Below are 19,868 nucleotides of genomic sequence, written 5' to 3' on the forward strand. Positions count from 1 at the left end.
ACATACATATTCTAGGCATCTGGAACCTCTGGTTCCTGTTCCAATTATTGTTTCCACCTGATAATAAAGTGTAAGGAGTGAATATATGATGTTATGAACTTCTTGCATCTATTATTGTGGAATTAAAAACACTTCTTTCAGATGAAGACTCTACAAAAAGCTCTAGATGTAGCTACAGAAGACAACAGGAAACTGGCGATGAGCCTGGGGCAAGCTCTCCAGACAAATAATCACCTGCAGACAAAGCTTGACAATGTTCAACAGAAACTGGAAAACAAAGAACTGGAGCGACGCAGTTTGGAAACGTTCAAGTAAGGGCAGTGTAGTCACAGAGAAAGTAGGGAAGAGCCTCAGGGGGAGTAAGTTTGGCTCATTCACATAAACCAGAAAACCCTTGTCTCCTACTTTGAGATGATACCCCAGCAAAGAGCCATGGTAAGAACAGGCAGGACCGAGCACAGCAGACGCCGGCTGGCTGGCGTGTGGTCAAATGGATCCCCTCGTCAGCCCTCCCCTCAGCTCGCTGCTTTTGACAGGAAGGACTGTTCCTGCCAAGCCTCCTCCGTCAAATCCTTATGCGTCCTTTAAAAGTATGATTTGGAAAAGGAATAACAGCACAATAACTTGTCCAGGAGTGGGTGACTCCATCTAAGCAAATGCTAAAACAGTAATTGTTTTCAGTTTTGGCCTGAGGTTAGTTAGAGCAAACCCATCAAGTTCAGGTCCAGCTACCAAAGCCTTGTCTTAAACTGTGTCTAGGTAAATATGACTTAGATATTAATAACTTTCCATGAAAATGTTATTAATTAAAACCAAGGGAAATGCACTGTGCACATAGATCTTTATTCCTTTCAGGTAGTGAACATTATTGATATGGGAGACAAGTGTAAGCTAAAGCACAGAAGGTATTTTTCATATTTGAGATCTGGCCAGATGTTGCTCAAGACTATTCAATATTGGTTTAAGACAAGAGTACAAGAGTATGTATTTCACTGGTTTGGTTGGATCCTTTTATATTGAATGACTTTTTGTTTTTAATGCTACAGGTAAATGTTTTTTTTTTTCCTTTTGTTATGAGCTCCAGATCAGTGTGGTTTACCTGGTAATTGATCTCATTTGTAAATCACACACCTTTGGACAGTTGCAAATTCCCCTCCAGGTATTTCTTACCTCCTAAGATGATTTCTAAAGTGATCTATCATCTGTCTTTTTCAAAACAGAGAACGGATGACAGAAGAGTCCAAAATGGAAGCAGAATTTCACGCTGAATGCATAGAAGCTCTAAAAAAGCAATTTCAAACAGAGAGAGAAACTGCAAAGAAAGCAGTGCAGCGGGAGACAAGTGAGGTACGGCGTCAGGGGACAAAAAGGTTTCTTCTTAGGTCAATGCCTTTAAGAGGAGAATTGGCTCTAAGTGTTAGGGTCCGGAGTCGACCACCTCTCAAATAGACAGAAGACACTCACGATAATGCAAGTCACACAGCGAGGTTTATTTCCAGCTAGCTGGGGTCCAAGTGTCTGCCCGGCGCAGCGGGTTTCAACAAGGACCCAGAGCACTCAAAGCCAGGGGTTTATATGGCTTTTTCAAAAAGTACTTACAGTAATTTTCCATAATTTTGGGCTAGTGCCACATCCTGGGGGTTAAGCAAAAGCAAGATAAGACCACTCCTCAAATGTTAGGGTGGTTCAGCAAGAGAAGCTGACCAGAGTGGCAACTGCCCACAACTCGGTATGCACGATTAGCTGACCAGGGTCGCAGCCGCCCACAACCCTGTGTCTATGATTAATTTGTTTTTCAACACCTGTTTATCAAGCAAGCCTTACCCAGTTCCTCCTTTCCTGAGTCACATACTCAGAAAATGGCTTTTCGGCCTTGAAGATGGCCATTCTCATGCTAATTCATTCTTACATTCCCCCCTTTCTGTTGTTACAATGAGGAATCCTGCTCATTTGTAGGGCAGGGCAGTCGTAGGGGCCCACAGGAGCGGACAACTTTTCGTATTGTTGTCTCAAGAACAGGAGTTGGACGGTATTAACACGGTCTTTTACAGAATTAATAAGTTTGTTTAGAATGCAGGGGCCAAAAGTTAAAATGAATATAAGTAAAATTAATGGGCCAACTAGGGTAGAAACTAGGGTGATAAACCAGGGAGACCTATTAAGCCATGCTTCAAGCCAGTTTTGTTGTGCTTCTCTTTCTCTCTTTCTTTTGGTTAATCCTTCTCTTACTTTAGCCATGGATTTTTTTACTACTCCTGTATGATCAGCGTAAAAACAGCATTCTTCTCCTAGCGCAGCACATATTCCCCCTTGTTGGAGGAACAATAAATCAAGCCGTCTTCTATTTTAGAGTACGACTTCGGATAGGGAGGTGAGAGATTTTTCTAAATGACTAATGGAGGTCTCTATTCTCTCTATATCTTCATCTATGGCTGCTCTTGGGGATGTCATACCTGCTTGCTGAGTGGCCAGAGAGGCTATGCCAGTTCCGGCCCCAGCTAGTCCTAAACTGAATAGAGTAGCAATGGTTACAGCAGTGATGGGCTCTCTCTTATCTCTTAGGCTCGTGTGTCTTTACTCCAATGTGAATATATGCTTTCTTGGGGTGGTAGAGGATGCGGGGTATCACAGTCACTAGGATACAGAACTCTTTAGAAGCATTAAGGACTGAGGATGAGAGGCACGGGGTGAGGTCAGTCATGGAACATATCCACCATCCATCACTTCCTGGGGTTAGCCACTTTATGTTATTCCAACTAGGGGCGGCATTTATGGAAGTGCATAAACTTTGTTTATCCTGTGGCACTTTCCCCAGGCAGGTCCCTTTACCGCTTATATGCTGTAGAGTTAAGCCTATTTTACGGTCTCCCCATGAACACTGAGAGGGATTCACACTAGTTAATACATTATAAGTGGCAGTTAGACCTATGGCTTCATAAAATGGAGGCTTTATATCATAACACAGCCAGCAGGAGGCTGTGAGGTCAGGGCTGGTAGCATTAAGGGTCTCATACATAGCGTGCATCAGTTTCCATAGGGGGTCCTCGGCAGCCTGCACAGCAGGTGCCAGGGGGGTCACAGAGGTACCTCCTATGGAGATGAGCCCAGCCATAAGGCCCAGCATGGCGAGCAAAGGAGAAGTGATTAGGTGATTAGAGGTGCTCACAACCACACCTCCCACCAGCACTGTATTGTGGATAAGAGTCTGGGGTTTTGTTACCTTTTTTGGGGTGTTCTTGTTATCTGGGCTTTTAGTAGGGGCGGGAGGAGCCAATGCCTGATTTGGACTTATTGGATTCATTACCAATACCTGATTTGGGCGGGGGGCGGGAGAAGCTAACACTAGATTTGGACCCATAGGAGCTGTGACTATCACCTCGGTTCTCAATTTGATCTGGAGAACAGTTCCAAACATAGGTTTCTGATAGAGAAGTAGGCCCCAAGTTAACCCTGATAGCCATCGCTTGTCTCTTTTCCCTTCTTCTGTAAACTGGAGCTTTACTAGATTGCAGTTAGAATTGTACCGAGTTCGGGTGCATGGCTTAATAAATGAGAGAGTGCTGAGGAGCGGGGTTACTTGCCATTTTTGCTCTCCATCATTGGTGGTAACACAACTCCATTGTGCACAGTAAAGGGACTCAGCTCCTTCACACTGAAGCCCCTCTGGTCCTTCCCGAAACCCAAGACATGCATAAAACCCATTTCGACTTACAGAGATCCGGCGCTGCGCACTTTACGCCAGCTTCCCCCTTTCATTCCTTCAATGTCTGCTACCTTGTCTACGTTCAAGTACAAGTCAGGGAACCAGGTGTTTAGTGGGGACGTGCTGGAGGTTTCGTTGAAGGTTTTACCAGTTTTTCCATCCATCGGGATCCATGTCTGCTTACAAGGTCGATGAGGGTTGGTCTCTGCATGGTTTTCTTTCCAGTTGTTGAGTGGGGTCAGGACTAGTAGCCACTTCATCATCAGGCTGGGCGGGAGGTTCAGGGTGTTCTCGAGGTCTCGAGATCTGTAGTTTCAGGGGGTTATCATGGTGCCACCGCACGGTCCACTCTCTGGCTTGTCTTTGCTCTGGCTGGGTGGCTCAGCGCACGCGGGAGTGGTGGACCCAAGGTCCAACGCCATCAACCTTTACGGCAGTTGGGGTAACCAGAACAACTACATAAGGACCTTTCCATCTTTTTTCTAAGGTTTGGGTCCTGTGCCTCTTTACCCATACCCAATCCCCTGGGGCGATGCCATGTTCTGGGTTCGGTGTGTCTCTTGTCTCATACAAAGAGCGCACCAAGGGCCAAATCTCATGTTAGACTTTCTGCAGGGCCTTCAAACTGGCTAGATAATTTGGGGTTACATTAGGGTCTTGGTCCGGCAAGGCACGGACAATAATGGGGGGTGGTCTCCCATACAGAATTTCGAAGGGAGTCAATCTGTGCACATAAGAGGAGTTCCGAACCCAGAAGATAGCACAGGGTAGGAGGGTCACCCAGTCCCCACCAGTCTCGATGGCTAATTTAGATAAGGTCTCTTTCAGGGCCCAATTCATTCTACTTGCCCTGAGCTCTGGGGATTATATTCACAATGTAAATTCCAATTAGTCCCCACCGCTTGGGCCAGTCCTTTTAGGATTTTACTGATGAAAGCCAGACCATTATCAGACCCTAAAACCTCAGGGACCCCATATTGGGATATGATTTCTTCTAGTAATGCCTTAGCAACAACCTGGGCAGTCTCTCGTTTTGTGGGGAAGGCTTCTACCCAGCCTGACAAAATATCAACAAATACTAGCAAGTACTTATACCCATACTTCCCAGGCTTTACTTCAGTAAAATCTACCTCCCAGCTCCGTCCCGGCCCCCTCCCCCATACCCTTGTTCCTGTGTGTAGGGGTCCCTTCCTACTGGGTCTCATAGCCTGGCACCCAACACATCGGTCCATGATTTCCTGGATCTGGACGGCTTGTTGTTGGAGCTTAAGGCGGGTGGACTTGAGAACTGTCAGCAACTTTCTCTTTCCTAAATGGGTGGCTTGGTGCAGGTTGGAAAGGAGGAACAGTCCTAGTTTTGCTGGCAGTATTAGTCTTCCTTCTGGGTCTCGATGCCACCCATGTTGATCAAGCTCTGGGCAGTGGTGGTTTTGGATCCACTGGAGATCTTCTGGGGTGTAATCAGGTCGCAGGGGCAGGCGCGGAAGCTCGAGTGCTGGCAGGGCGAGTGCCAAAGCTGGTGAAGCTATTGCCGCCTTTTTTGCGGCCTCATCTACTCACCAGTTTCCCTCAGCTTCCGAGGTTCGGGCAGACTGGTGTCCAGGGATGTGAACCACTGCAACTGCCCAGGGCTTTTGCACAGCTGCTAGCAACCTCTGTACCTCTGGGAGATTGTGTAGTTCTTTCCTTCTGCTGTAACAAAGCCCCTCTCCCGGTAGATGGCTTCATGCACATGGACAGTGCCGAAAGCATAGCGGCTATCGGTGTAGACAGCTACCCATCTCTCTTCAGCTCATTCTAGCACCTGTGCCTGCGCAATCAGTTCAACTTTTTGGGCTGAGGTCCCCGGGGGAAGCGAGGCACTCCAGATGACATTCCCATCTTGGTCTACTACTGCCACACCTGCCCTTCGCATCCCGTCCATGATGAAGCTGCTTCTGCCAGTGTACCATACCAACTCACTGTTGTGGAGGGCAACGTCCTGAAGGTCAGGGCGCACCTGAGTGATCTCTGCCAGGATTTCTTGGCATTCATGCAGGGGGACCTCTAGATCTGGGGTCAGCAGAAGGGTGGCTGGATTTAGAACAGCAGGTTTGGCATAGATGATCTGGGGTGCATCCAACAGGAGTCCCTGGTAATGGGTCAGGCGGGTATTAGTCATCCACTTACCAGGGGGTTGCTTCAGGACTCCCTCTATTGCATGAGGAGTTACCACCTTTAGATGCTGCCCAAAGGTGAGTTTGTCTGCGTCTTTTACCATTAGGGCCACTGCGGCGATGATCCTTAGACATGGGGGCCATCCTCCTGCAACTGGATCAAGTTTTTTGGATAAATAGGCAACCGGACGCTTCCATGGCCCCAGGTGCTGCATTAGCACTCCTTTTGCTATCCCCTTCCTCTCATCGACAAAGAGGGTGAAGGATTTTAGGGGGTCTGGTAACGCCAGGGCTGGTGCCTTTAAGAGGGCAGCCTTGAGTTCGTCAAAGGGCTTTCGTTGATTTGGCCCCCAGGCCCAGGGGGCCTTATCTTTGATTGCTTCATACAGGGGCCCTGCTTTCTCAGCATACCCCAAAATCCATAGTCGGCAGTAGCCTGCCGTCCCTAGAAACTCGCAGACCTCTCGGACTGAGGTCGGGACTGGAAGCCTAAGAATAGTCTCTTTCATGGCCTTTATTAGCCATCTGGTTCCTTCGCTTAATTCATATCCTAGGTAAGTGACTGTCTGCCTGCATATTTGAGCCTTCTTTGCACTGGCTCGATAGCCCAATTGTCCTAGTTCCTGGAGGAGGTCTCCAGTGGCCTGTCGGCATTTAGCCTCGGTGGGGGCTGCCAGAAGCAAGTCATCTACGTATTGCAGGAGTGTAACTGAATCATGGCTCTGGCGAAACGAGTCCAGGTCCTGATTTAAGGCTTCATTAAACAGGGTTGGAGAGTTTTTGAAGCCTTGTGGCAGTCTAGTCCAAGTCAACTGTCCATGGGTTCCCGTGTTGTCATCATGCCATTCAAAGGCAAAAATGTTTTGGCTGCTGGGTACCAGGGCTATGCTAAAAAAAACATCCTTTAGGTCTAGGGTGGTGTACCAAACATGTGAAGGGGGCAAGTGACTTAGTAAGGTGTAAGGGTTGGGGACTGTGGGGTGGATGTCCTCGGTTCTCTTATTTACTTCCCTCAAGTCCTGGACTGGCCTGTAATCTTTTCCCCCTGGTTTCTTAACGGGAAGAAGTGGGGTGTTTCAGGCGGAGTGGCAGGGTTTCAGTATCCCAGCTTCTAAGAGGCAGTTAATGTGTGGGGCAATCCCCTTTCGCGCCTCAGTGGACATGGGGTATTGTCGGACCCAAATAGGCTGGGCCGAGGCTTTGACTTTCGACCACTGCTGGTGCTCGGTGGGCTGCCAGACCCACACCCGCTATTTCTGCCCATGCCTGACGGTACATTCTAAGCCAGTAATCCAACTCATGGGGCCACTCTGTAGGGGGAGAGGTGCCATGCATGGCAAACAGGTGACGCTCATCCGCGAGGGGACAGGGTCAGGACATGAAGGGGCTGTCCTTGGCCGTCCATCACTTTGATGCTGTCCGGCTCAAAGTGGATACAGGCCCGGACCTTGGTTAGGAGATCACGCCCTAACAAGGGGGCCAGGCATTTAGGGATAACCGGGAAGGAGTGGGTCATTTGATTGTGGCCCAAGTCCACCTGGCGCTTACTGGTCCATCAATAAACTTTGGACCCAGTTGCCCCTTGCACCAGGCTGGTTTTCTGAGACAGGATCTCTGTAGGCTTGTTTAAAACTGAGTACTGGGCTCCTGTGTCTACCATGAATCCCATTGGTTTCCCCTCTACATACACAGTTACCCAAGACTTGGGGAGGGGACCCGAGTCCCATCTCCCCTAGTCACTGTCCATTCCTGCCAGCAAAACCTGAGCGTCTTGTCTGGTCTGGCCTGGCACTTGGGGCATTCCCTCTTCCAATGTCCATATTCTTTGCAGAATGCACATTGTCCCCTATCTAGCCTGCGCTGCGGTTTCCAAGGTCGGGCCGGTCCGGTTGGACCTGGTCTTCCCCAGGCTGTGCCTTGTACCCCTGCCAGCAGGATTCCTGCCATCTCCTTATGCTGCCTCCTGCTTTCCCTACCCAGGTGCTCTCTTCTTTCCTAATTCTTTCCTTCTACTCCTGATTGTCTTTTCTGATCCTATCCTCTCTTTCTTCCGGGGCCTCTCAAGTGTTGAAAACCCTCTCTGCCACTTCCATCAGATCTCGAATGGTCATTTCCCCCAATCCTTCTTGCTTATATAATTTTTTCCTAATATCTGGGGCAGCTTGGTTTATAAAGGACATAATTATAGCTGACTGATTCTCCTCTGCCAGGGGGTCTAGAGGGGTGTACTGTCTATAAGCATCATAGAGGCATTCTAAAAATACGGCCGGGCTTTCACTTTTCCCTGGCATTACAGCTGTTACCTTAGCCAAATTGGTGGGGCAGCGTGCCGCCGCTCAGAGACCTGCCATAAGAGTCTGGCGGTAGACTCGGCGACGCTCCCTACCTTCTGCGTTCCCAAAGTCCCAATCCGGTCTATTCAGGGGGAAGCGCTCGTCCATCAGGTCCGGCAAGGTTGTCGGCTGTCCATTGTCGCCGGGGACATTCTTTCTGGTCTCCGTGAGGATTCGCTCACGTTCTTCAGTAGTGAACAAGGTCTTAAGCAGCTGCTGACAATCGTCCCAGGTGGGGTTATGTGTATGCATGACAGACGCAAATAAGTCCATTAGACCCCTTGGATCTTCAGAAAAAGGGGGGTTATGAGCCTTCCAGTTATACAGATCACTACTTGAAAAGGGCCAATACTGGAAAGATCATTCCCCACCTGGGCCAGTACCTCCCAGGGCCCGTACGGGGAGAACGGGGGCCCTGGCTGAGGTGGAGGAGGACGGTTCCTCTTCTGAGGTCTCTTCCCTGTGCCTGCGGGGCCTTAATCCCCACAGTGGTCCCTGGGTTGGGGGTGGGAGGGCTGACAGGGAGGCGAGCGAGTGAGGGGGCTAAGGAGGGGTGGCCGCCTCAGGTTGGAGCGGCGCCACAGGCACGTATGGAGGGGGGTCTCTGGTTTTCTTCAAGATCTAGGTCTATCAGGGAGGGGTACAGGTCTGACCCTGCCTGTAAGATGGGTTTCTTGGATGGGTCCCCCGGGAGTTTCGAACGGGCCATAAGAGTGGGTGCAGTCAGGTGGTTGGGAGCCTGAGAGATGGCCAGTACTCGAGGGGGGTTCCTCCGGCTTCTCGGAGACAAATGGCTTTAGCCAGGAGGGAGGACTTTCCACCAAAGCCTGCCACAACAAAATATAGGGGTATTGGTCTGGGTGGCCCTGTAATTCGGGCCGGCTGATAACACCTCAGACTCTCTTAATAATGTCCAGGGAAAAGGTCCCCTGGGGTGGCCAGCCCACCTTCAAAGTAGGCCATTCTTTAGAGCAGAGGGTATCAAACTTACCTTTCTTTATTTCCATGCCATAATTGTGAGCCTTGGTGCGGATCTCAGGGAAGTGGCTCAGGAGCAGGGTTTTAGGTGTTACTTGAGCCTGTCACATTATTATTACAAAAAGAAGCCAGAAAAAGACAAGGGACACAAAGCCAGCAAACATACAAATTCAAACCGAGTTTTCTAACACCCACCGGCCGGTCAGCCACACCACATCCACAGGCGCCGTCTCAATCACACAACCCTCAGGATCCTTACCTAGCTGTCCAAACGGCGTCCACTAAGGATGTCGTTCAGGCACCGCCTCGTCGGGGACGTCTCCCGCGACTTCCAGTAGTGGAGCCTCCAGGGTCGTTACCCGCTCCTTCCTTTCCGTGAGATTTCTCAATTGAGACAGGGCAGAGGCCTGTTTCAGTCTCTCCGGTCGAGAACCTGTTTCAGTCCTCCCCTCTTGGAGGTGGCCAAACCTCCTGCCACGGCTTCTGAGTACACCTCGGTATCGGGGGATCGTCTGTCTCCCTGAGGAGGGATCTAGCAATTCTGGACGAGCCCTCAAAATGTTAGGGTCCGGAGTCGACCACCTCTCAAATAGACAGAAGACACTCACGATAATGCAAGTCACGCAGCGAGGTTTATTTCCAGCTAGTTGGGGTCCAAGTGTCCGCCCGGTGCAGCGGGTTTCAACAAGGACCCAGAGCACTCAAAGCCAGGGGTTTATATGGCATTTTCAAAAAGCATTTACTCATAGTAATTTTCCATAATTTCTGGCTTGTGCCACATCCTGGGGGTTAAGCAAAAGCAAGATAAGACCACTCCTCAAATGTTAGGGAGCTTCAGCAAGATAAGCTGACCAGAGTGGCAACCGCCCACAACTCGGTATGCATGATTAGCTGACCAAGGGTCGCAGCCGCCCACAACCCGGTGTATATGATAACCTAGTTCTTCAACACCCGTTTATCAAGCCTTAACCAGTTCCTCCTTTCCTGAGTCACCTACTCAGAAAATGGCTTTTCGGCCTTGAAGATGGCCATTCTCATGCTAATTCATTCTTACGTAAGGTTTCCAAGAATGGCCAGAGTTGTTCTTTCGGTCTTCTAATCCCCCTTTGACCGGCAAGCCAGTTGCAATCAAGTCATCTCAGTGTCGTTTGTAAATCAACACACAAAAGAAACCAATTTCTGATATACAATTCTCTGCCCAGACTGGGACTGTTCCGATGAGAGCTTTTCCATCAGAGAGGGACAACTGAGTGGAGATAGAGGAATAAGGAGACTGCCATCTGATAGATACCAAATCACCCGTTTCCTCAAGTCACTTAACATCCATCATGCATCTGCCTTCACATGCAAAGCAGCAGAAGATATGGTCCACGCTCTCGTGTGTGCTAAATGACCTTTGTTTAATTGTGATCTCTACTCAACATAAGACAAATAGGGAAAACATCAGAGGACCTTTGTTGGGTAGTTAGAGGCTGTGTACAATTTTGTAGGAATTTGAAGTAAGGGAAGGTTTGTTTTAGGCTGGTTGGGTGATAGAAGGAGAAGGGAAGCCGAACCAAAGTACTGGATGACACTAGCAGAACTGACAGGGCTGGGACACTGTGTGTGAAAGGACAAAGCTTCAGTACAAATATGAACAAGACATGCAAGCAAACGAGAAGGGCTTGTCTCTATCAGAGCAGAGACTTTAGGAAATATCTGAGAAAGAGTGGTCGGCTTAGACGGGACAAGCTGGTAGATGGCCTTGACTACCAGAATGTTGGGTATGAACTGTTAGGTAAAACTGGAGCTCTGTAAGTGCCTGGGAAAGGGGTGGTGTGGTGTAAGTCCTTAGGAAGGTGAGTCTGATAGCATTGGAGAGTAGGCAAGAACAGACAGAAACTGAAGGCATGGCTCAAGAAAACTAGACCAGTTAGGTTTTAGATGATTAGGGCCAGTCAAAGCCATTCTGTTGAAAATAAAGAACTAAATTAAAACAGCCAGTAGAAAAATCATCAGACACTAAATGTATCATGAACAAAGGGGAAGAAGGAATTAAAATAATTCCAGATATTGGTTGGGGTGGCTGATCTGTATTTTGCCAAAGTTGATGGCATTTAGCAATGCAGTTTACAGAGACCATTCACCAAGTCAAATTCAACTATTTGTATAGTGCTTTGTGAATTGCAAAGCAGTATGTAAATATTTAAAGTGTTATAAAAAGCAAATTCTGTGGGAAACAAAAAGGTGCACTGAAAATAAAGGTACCTTTAATCAGACAGCTGTTCAGAATACTTCGAATACTTAAACCCTTCTAGCAAGGCCCAGTGAAGACTAAGAACGTGACATCGGAGAGGACTCAGCAGCAGGGGCCAGTGCTCAGTACCCTGCTCAAGGGTCCCAGCTTGCCTCCTGTTAGCTGTGCGATCATTATCTGTGCAGATGGCAGGACTTCTGCGTGTCAGTTTCCCCAATCAAAAAATTGTAATAGTCACACCTTTTTTACAGGTTTGTTTTGAGGGTTAAATTAGGAAATATGTGACAGGAATGAACTATAGAGAGAAAAGGTACACATAATTTTTACTTCTTTGATATGTTAAACACTACCAGCCCTAGAGAATACCACCTTCTCATCTTCCCCCTTCTCAACTGCTGCTTCTTCCTAAAACTAAGTGGGTACACATGAGGAAGAGGGAAACTGTAAAGTGAACCAAGTAATGTCAAAAGATAAACTGAGACGTATTAAAAATTTGCTTGCCGCTTAACAGCTGTGAATGTGCATTTAAAGCTGCTAAGAGAATATAATAGCTCACTAGGGAGACTCCTATGATTACCGTAAGCAGGATAATTCCCCGTGTCTGGAGTGTACTTCAGAGTCATGATCCTCAAGGCCCAAATCTATCAAAATCAAGTAACTGAAAGAAAGACCTCTTGGAAGGAATTACTTTGTTAAGATCACTGAATGAGCCAGTTGGCTTATATAGCTGAGTCTCAATCTCCCCCAAAAGTATCAACCCAAGTACAGTAAGTGGTGTTGGCCATAATGTAACCTCCTTGCTCAGCTAAAAGAGGACCAAGGGCTAGTCTATTATCAAGAAATTTTGGCCAGAGCATCTAGGGATTTTTCTTGGGCAGCTATTGCTTTAGCAGCAGATTCTGCAATATCTTCAAATGTTAAGGAAAGGTTCCTGATTGTAGCGTCCTTTGCACTTACTCCTAGCCAGAGCAGCAGGGGTCTGCCAAGGGAAGCCATCTAAGCAGGTAAACCAATTCCTTTTAAACTATGAGTTTCTTAGTGCTGTTATCTGTCTCATGGCTAAAATTTTAAAACAAAACCTCTAAGATCTGTTTGTGCCTCCTGGTAATTCTTGTTTGAGTCTGACCCACCCATCCAACTACACTATTTTCAATTTGCCTCTTTATAGCAGGAAGATCTTCAACTAAGATAGAAATAAAAAAATTCCTATGTTCTAGATTGAGAGCTGTGTGTCTTGGGGATGTTTAGTGCATCCTCCCACAAAAGCTTCAGAATGTTTTTCTTTCCCTCTTGATACATAGTTTCATTTTAGCTTAGAGCAAAAGGTCTTTGCAAAGTTCTTATCAGGTTCTGAATATCAGGGTCCAATTTCCCTAACTTCTGACCCTACCAGTTTGACCACACAGCTACTTAAAAAAACAAAAAAATCCTGTCAAGTGTCTTGCCAGGATTCAGCTGGGACAAACAGTAAATATTCCTGGGCAGTACTGAAAACCCTATGGACACAAGAGATACCCCCAAAGAGGGTGCCAAAAATCCTTTCCTCCCAAGATCCAGAGCTACTCCAAAAGAAAACAAAGACAATTCCCCCGAGAGCTGAGAACAGCGAGTAGAGCGCTAGCCACAAGTGCACTACAGCCTGTGTTCTCTTCAGCCATGGTAGTGGGGCCGCAGACCTCACACACTTCTCAGGACACAAAATGAGACAAACATGAAGGCAGTCGCTTTTCCCGGGAGGGAGAGCATCAACCACCAGCAGGTCCCCAAAAGCAAATTCCCGAGTCACAGTTCCAAGATCTAATTCTTACAGGTGTTTCTGACAGTTCTGTAAGAATTTGGAAAGGAAGAAACGACATGAAATCTCACATCCCTCCCTTCACCAGCCGCCACAGACAGAGGCCTGGGAGAGCTGATTCTAGTGAGCCCTTTGCTGGCTTCTGCCGGTTTTCTCAGGATCCTATCTGTAGGCTCTGGAGCCAGTGGGATATCCAAGCAAGTCTCATCCTGGACACCAGAAACTAGAGGAGGAAAAATAGGTTTCCCTCTACTCCTTACAGCGAGTGCTCAGCTGAGACCCTTTTTTCTCTAGAGCACCTCATAAATGGATAAGCTTATCAAGGTTAAAAGTTCCCCACTGTGGCCACTGTAATTCGAAATTATCTCTGTTTTAAGGTGAACAAGCAAACATCTCTTCACCTAAGGCCTCATAGGGGACCCAGTCCAGCCTAAGAGAGACCCAGTCTGTCCCAGGAACCAGTCCAACTCCAGCTAGTTTCTAGACCCAATCTGGAGAAAGAAATGCTCCAACTGAAAGTTCATAACACAAAGCCACAGATTCTCGAGGGACACACGCCATGACCTCTAGCGGAATGGAGGAAGCAGGGCGCTCAGGGGCCAGTGGGTTCTTTGCCAGGCGAGGGCCATCAGGAGCCGCCTTTAGTTCCCTCCTGACACCAGACTTAAAAGTTTTAATATGCCTCAGTTTATCTATTAAGAGTTGTTTGAGTGAAAGTTCATTCAAATTTGCCAATCTAGCAGATAGAAATGAACTCTGAGGAGGTGTACAAAGTGAAAGGCTGTTACAGGTAGAAAGGAGTGGTGGGAACAAGGAAGCTAGACTAGACAAAAGCAGGTTGGTTACACAGGGTTACCTTCCTTCGCGCAGCCCGTGCTCCTCGGGCACCTCCTGATGGAGTGGTTTAGGATTACATGTCTGGGAAAACCGGAACCCTAAGGCAGGTCAGTTTGGTGATGTAGGGCTTCGCATAGGTGACTCCATTAGGGGCCTGCTGTCTTGTTTTTTTTAATAGCAATTACTATGCTATTTTTTCACTAGGTAAGTTATTAAAATCTTTAAAACAAAAACATAAAAATACATGTAATGATAGTCAATAACCGGCAAGTATTATAAACTACCACATGACTTATTTTCACTTCTGCACACGGGAGGTCACAAATGACAGAGAGAGAGGCTTAAGGCACAGTGACGAGCACTGAGCAGGGACCGTGTCCCAGGCCCCGCATGCTTCTCTGCTTCATCTCATATACCTGGTACCTGAACCTCATGAGGGAGGCTCTGCCCTCACTTTTCTGAGGGCGGCTCTGCCCTCACTTTTCCAGGGATGAGCCTGAGCCTTAGGGAAGCTGATTATCCAAAATTGCTTGGCTAGTAGGGGAAGCTGAGATTTGAACTCTGGTCTGACTCTGCAGCCACACTCTTAAAAACCAGATGATGAACATATATTTACATTGTTTATCTGTTCTGAGAAAGGTTGTGTTTTTTAATGTGAAAAATTGCAAAAATCACTTTGTTATTCCACAAATATACTTTATCAGACATCATTGTTACTGCTGTATTTACCCTCCTTTTTAAAATGTCCAAAGGCAACAAAATACAAGGATAAAGCTAAACATACATAAACTTCTCTCGCTGAATGGAAGATCAAAATGTTCTAACTTTCCTTCTGGTTCTACAGCTCAAGAAAGCCCTCGACGAAGCCAACATCAGATCAGCGGAAATATCCCGGACCAACCGAGAGCTGCGGCAGAAACTTACTGAGCTGGAAAAGACACTGAACAGCAACAACGAGAAAATAAAGAATCAAAAGGACCAAATTCAGCTCCACTTGTCGGCTAGGGCGAATAATGCTCAGAATATTGAGAGAATGAAGGTTGTATGAGAAACGCAAAATCTCCCCACACTTCCCTAGGATCTGACAGGGAGGCAGCCAGGGGGTGGTGCCCCGGGGAAGTCGGCCCAGAGCACTGCCGGCGCCACGTGTTCCCTGGGAGCCTTGGCTGCACCGGGACGGACGGAGCGGCTTGCCTTGGGGCACCCTCTCTCCCCAGCAGAGGCACCGGCCACGCCCACGTTTGGTTCCGTATTAGCTGCCTGAGTCGCATTCTGGCTGCCCATCTGTGTCTCCCCAGGACTGCGCAGGAACCTGCTCTTTTGGGGTCAGAGGGCAGACAGGAGGGAGAGCCCAGCAGGAGCTGATGTCTGGGCCTTCCGAGGTTCTCTGTCAGCCTGTAGGTGAAAAGAGCAAGCCAGTCTTTCCACTGATCATCTGTCTTTGTTGTTTCCATATTTACTTTCAGCAAATAGAAACAGAATTGAGGCAAATGGAGCTAATTAAGGATCAATATCAGAAAAAAAACTATGAACAGGTAGATGATTTCCACAAACTATTTACCATTCACATAAAATCCCAAACGTGGACAGGTTTAACAACTACCTCCTCCTTTGTGCCCTACCAGTCACTGAGTATCCAGAAATTTGTATCTGAAATGGCTAGCCTACAGAAAGAGGTGCAGCTGTTGGCCAGGAGCCAGTATAATATGTCAACAGAGAATAAACAGCAAGAGCTGCGCCTTGAGGCAGAGCGGAACATAAGGCAAGAACTGGAGAATCGGTGCCAGGTAAAGGCTTCCGACGTTTCAGCCTGAAGATTATCATGCAATGTATGCCCGAGCTCAGCGTTAGAGCACCTACATTTTCTAGATTCTGTGGAAGAAAACAAATGTGAACTTTCATCTTAGCTAAGTCCTTAGAATCATAGTTATCTAGGAAGAAGCCTATAGCTTTGAAGAGCACACAAGCTCTCTGTTGTCGACTTAAAAATATTCATTTTAAATGCACATATGCAAAATACTTGTTACTAAGCAAGACTTCTGCACTGACTGTCGTTGTCTTTCAGGAAATTTGTCCTCCTTGGCCCTTCCCTGTGGGTCAGATCCTGCTGCTGCTAGGGTTTTTAGCTATTCCCAATCTAATGCAAAGCATGACATTATATCACTGAAAAGGGAATTAAAGAGACCAAGCTCTTTCCTGCCTTCCACCAGAGAATGTCTTCAATGAAAACTATCCCTCCAATTCTGGAAGGAGATGTTAGTCACTTTTTCTCAGGAGAATCCATAAATCAAAATCTGTAGTCATGCACCTATGTACACGGTAGGTTAAACTGATAATAGGTTTTATCTTGTATTCTGGTAGCGCCTGAAGTAAGAAAGTACCCCATCATACTTTCATAATTTCCCTGCCCACTTATACAATATGGAAGCTTTTTGTTGCATATGTTACATTGGGAGGTTGTAAAGATTTTTGTGTCATGTTTTCAGGAATTGGAACAAACTGTCAGATACCTGAAGAAATATAAAGAGGCAACAGAGAATAAACTGAAAGAGGCCAGTATGGAATCAGAACAGGTAAGCCAGACCCAGGGGCATAAAGACTTAGATGAACTTCCTCAGCCACAATGACCTTGAAATACACAGGTCAGTGTAGAATCCATCATTAATATAGTTGCCAGGAATACAAGCACCAGTAACATACCAAGTATAATCTGTTATAAAGAACAAGTAATTTTTAGATTAAGATTCCGTGTCCTGATGAGAATGCTGAAAGGTTAACCCTGAAGCCCAAATTCCTACCACTAAATATAAGAAGGGAAGACCACCATGTTTGTGGATTTCAGTGCATCATTTGATATGAAAAATAAAAGTGGAAGCTCTTTGTTCAATCAATAACTAGAAGTGTAAAGTAGGCCCTATTAATTTCTGAATCTGCTTTCTCTGTTCTGTTTAAAATCATAGATTAGAGCTGGAAAGAACATTTGAAATCACTAGTCTACCACAACCACCCCTCATTTTCCAGATTAGAAAACAGGTTCTTAAGCTTAAAGTGTCACATTGCCTTTGCTGTCAGTCGATCATGATTCAGCCCTTTTATAGCCATTAAATCACATGACAATGTGACTGTCAGGATGGTATGTGAAAAGGAATATGGACTCTGACAAACATGAACGTGAATGCCAACTGTGACACTTACTGTGTCCTTAAGTTATATTTACTTTAACCAGTTTCCATATCCATAGAAGTCAGGAAATTAATACCTATTACTGTTATTCTGCATAGTGGCTCAGAATAAGTTTCAATAAATGTTACCTCCCCTCTCATTCACCATACGAGAGGGGACGTGGTATACAATGCCGTTCCAAGCATCTTTCCTGCCACCCCTGGTAGAGTGCTGGAGAAAGAGAGGGTGTGACTGAGGGGGTGGGAGCGTCACTGTCATCAGGATGCACAGACATATCTGGTAAATATTTTAGCTTTCTGGCTTTCTGAGGCAGATGACAAGTGCAGCTCTGTTTTCTTACCTTGCTATTTTGTACCCACACTGTGACCTGGCTAATATAAATACACAGTGGTACATATTTATTGAGGACTATTTTATGGCAGATACCACAGTAGGTGTTGAAGACATAGAGTAAAGAAGCCAGAGGATGTCCCTGCTCTCTGCAGGGTACTTGCCTTCTCCCAGGAAAGAAAGAAAGAAATATGTCGCTCTCTCAGAATTCAGAATCAGAAAGTGAAAATGCTATCCACGAAACAAATAGTCAAAGGGGGAAAACCAGTCATTTTACTTTTTATTCTAAAGGATATGTTCTGGAGATGTTTTTAAGCAACATTTGTATAAAATAAAATCCTGTAGGCTCTACCTTCAGAATACCAGAGTATCCCAAGTACTTAGAAAAGTGGCAGGCAGAAAAAGGCCCTTAATAAATATTTGTCAAATAAATGAATACTGATTCCAGATCACCTTCAAAGGTCGAATAACAGAGGGAGTATTTTCAAATCTAAAAAAGATAACTGGGAAGTTTAGCTCCTAAGCAAAAAATGTAAAATATTTTAATGATAAAGGATATAAAAAGAATACTACTTTTAGTCACCTGGCCCAGTTTCACTAGATCATTCTATTGCTTTCATAAAGCACAACAGAAAAATCTAGCCTCTACAGTTTAGGGACTTTGGAGACATATTTAGTCTTAGAGAACAGAACTCAAAATTCAAAATACAGCTTGAACTGCCACATTGATTTTCAATGCCATCTTACACTTCCATTCTTATTTTTCTCCTGGGTCCCGTACTTCCTTACCTCCCATCCAGGAAATAGTAACAAATGCGTGAAAAACGCCAAGCTTGCATGCATTCTTAACTTCACACTCAGAACTCGCTCCCTCATCCGTTAGGATGTGTATTACACAAGTAAGCTGCAAAGACCTTGCAGTCAGAATTTGGGTCTTTTACATATCTAACAGCTACACAAAAAACTTTCAAGTGTTTGTTTGTTGTAATTTTTAATGATAACGTTTATATGTTCAGATCACAGCAAACCTGGAACAAGCTCACCGCTGGTTTAAGTGCAGGTTCCACGGCCTACAACACGAGCTGACAGAAAACCGGCTGCAGAGGCTGCCCCGGGAGGACAGGTGGCTGGGAGAGGTGCGCACGGAGGCCTGGCTGGCTTAAGTCGTGTTTGGATTTGTTCCTTCTCATATTTCTAACTACGGAAGTTCTTCTTTCATCTAGCTTCTCTCCACTTATCTTTAGGTTTCTTTTCACTTCTCCTAGGAAAACCAGTGAACTAAATTTCCTTCTTGAAAGTTCCACCTCTCCCAAACTGTCTGGTTTAGATCCACCCACCTTGATAAACAGGTGATACTCATTAAGACACAATAAGTCCTCTGCTCTGCAGACAGCTTGAGCACTGCTTTATTTTCTTTCCAACAGAACCCAGATAAAAGGCAAGACATCATGTCCAGCCAGTCTGTTTTACATCAATGGGAAAATAACAGAATCTTAGACATGTGCCCAAAAAGTATCATTCTGAACTACAGAGAAAGTGACGCCCGTGACAGAGAAGGTTATTCATGTGCAGTTACACCACACTGATGCCTTGAGCCCAGCGACTACGGCTGGCCTGTTTCCACAGTCATCAGGACATGAAATCTTTGATGCGGGCTGAACATTTTGGACCTGAGTTTATCCTTTTATGGACTCTTTGTTTTCAATACAGAACTACCCCATCTTTTTGTCCCTTTCCCCTTTTTCCACCCAATAAACTTATATTGATTTGTTTTATGGTAGCTAAGTATCATGCAACAGATCTCCTATTTTTGCAGTTATACTTTATGAAAACATTTAGGGATGAACTAGTTGATATGGCAGCTAAAAGATATGATATCCTGTTTCCATGTTACCAATCTATCCTGTTACCAATCTATCCTGTTATCTTGTTACCAATCTAACATCTGGTAGGCTATTCCTGGAAATAAAATCACCTGGAAAATGGTAAAAACTCTTCTACTGTCTTGTAAACATATACCCTTCTGTGCTGGGTGATTACCAGCACATCTTATAGAAGGTAGCTCAGACTGTAAATGTCAAAGGGAGCTGTAAATACAAAGAAGTTTATTGAGAACGGCAGTCTGCTCTGCTCCAGGAGACTTGGCTGACCAATGCAGGTGTCGCTACGTTAAATGTACCGATAAATTTAGCTTTATTATGTATTTCAAACACTGAGTGGTGAATTAGGTAATCCAGACAATATATGTAAACAGCTGGCATAATATCTGGCCTAATTGATACCCCAAAACAGTAGATGATGATACTATCAAGACCTA

The 19,868-nt window shown here is 46.0% G+C and overlaps 1 protein-coding gene across 1 annotated transcript in view; it reads left to right on the top strand.

Moving 5' to 3' along the window:
- The window catches only part of LOC108409014 (coiled-coil domain-containing protein 150), a 45,476-nt gene extending 25,890 nt beyond the window's left edge, over window positions 1-19,586 (top strand). The window contains 9 exon segments of the mRNA XM_073218420.1: window positions 142-311; window positions 1,221-1,347; window positions 14,883-15,077; window positions 15,505-15,573; window positions 15,664-15,825; window positions 16,525-16,611; window positions 18,568-18,687; window positions 18,976-19,033; window positions 19,036-19,586. Coding sequence (XP_073074521.1) covers window positions 142-311; window positions 1,221-1,347; window positions 14,883-15,077; window positions 15,505-15,573; window positions 15,664-15,825; window positions 16,525-16,611; window positions 18,568-18,687; window positions 18,976-19,033; window positions 19,036-19,091 — 1,044 coding nt within the window. The 3' untranslated portion in view covers window positions 19,092-19,586.
- The last annotated feature ends 282 nt before the right edge of the window (window positions 19,587-19,868 follow it).

The sequence above is a fragment of the Manis javanica genome, chromosome 12 (assembly GCF_040802235.1).
Source record: "Manis javanica isolate MJ-LG chromosome 12, MJ_LKY, whole genome shotgun sequence".
NCBI lineage: Eukaryota > Metazoa > Chordata > Mammalia > Pholidota > Manidae > Manis > Manis javanica.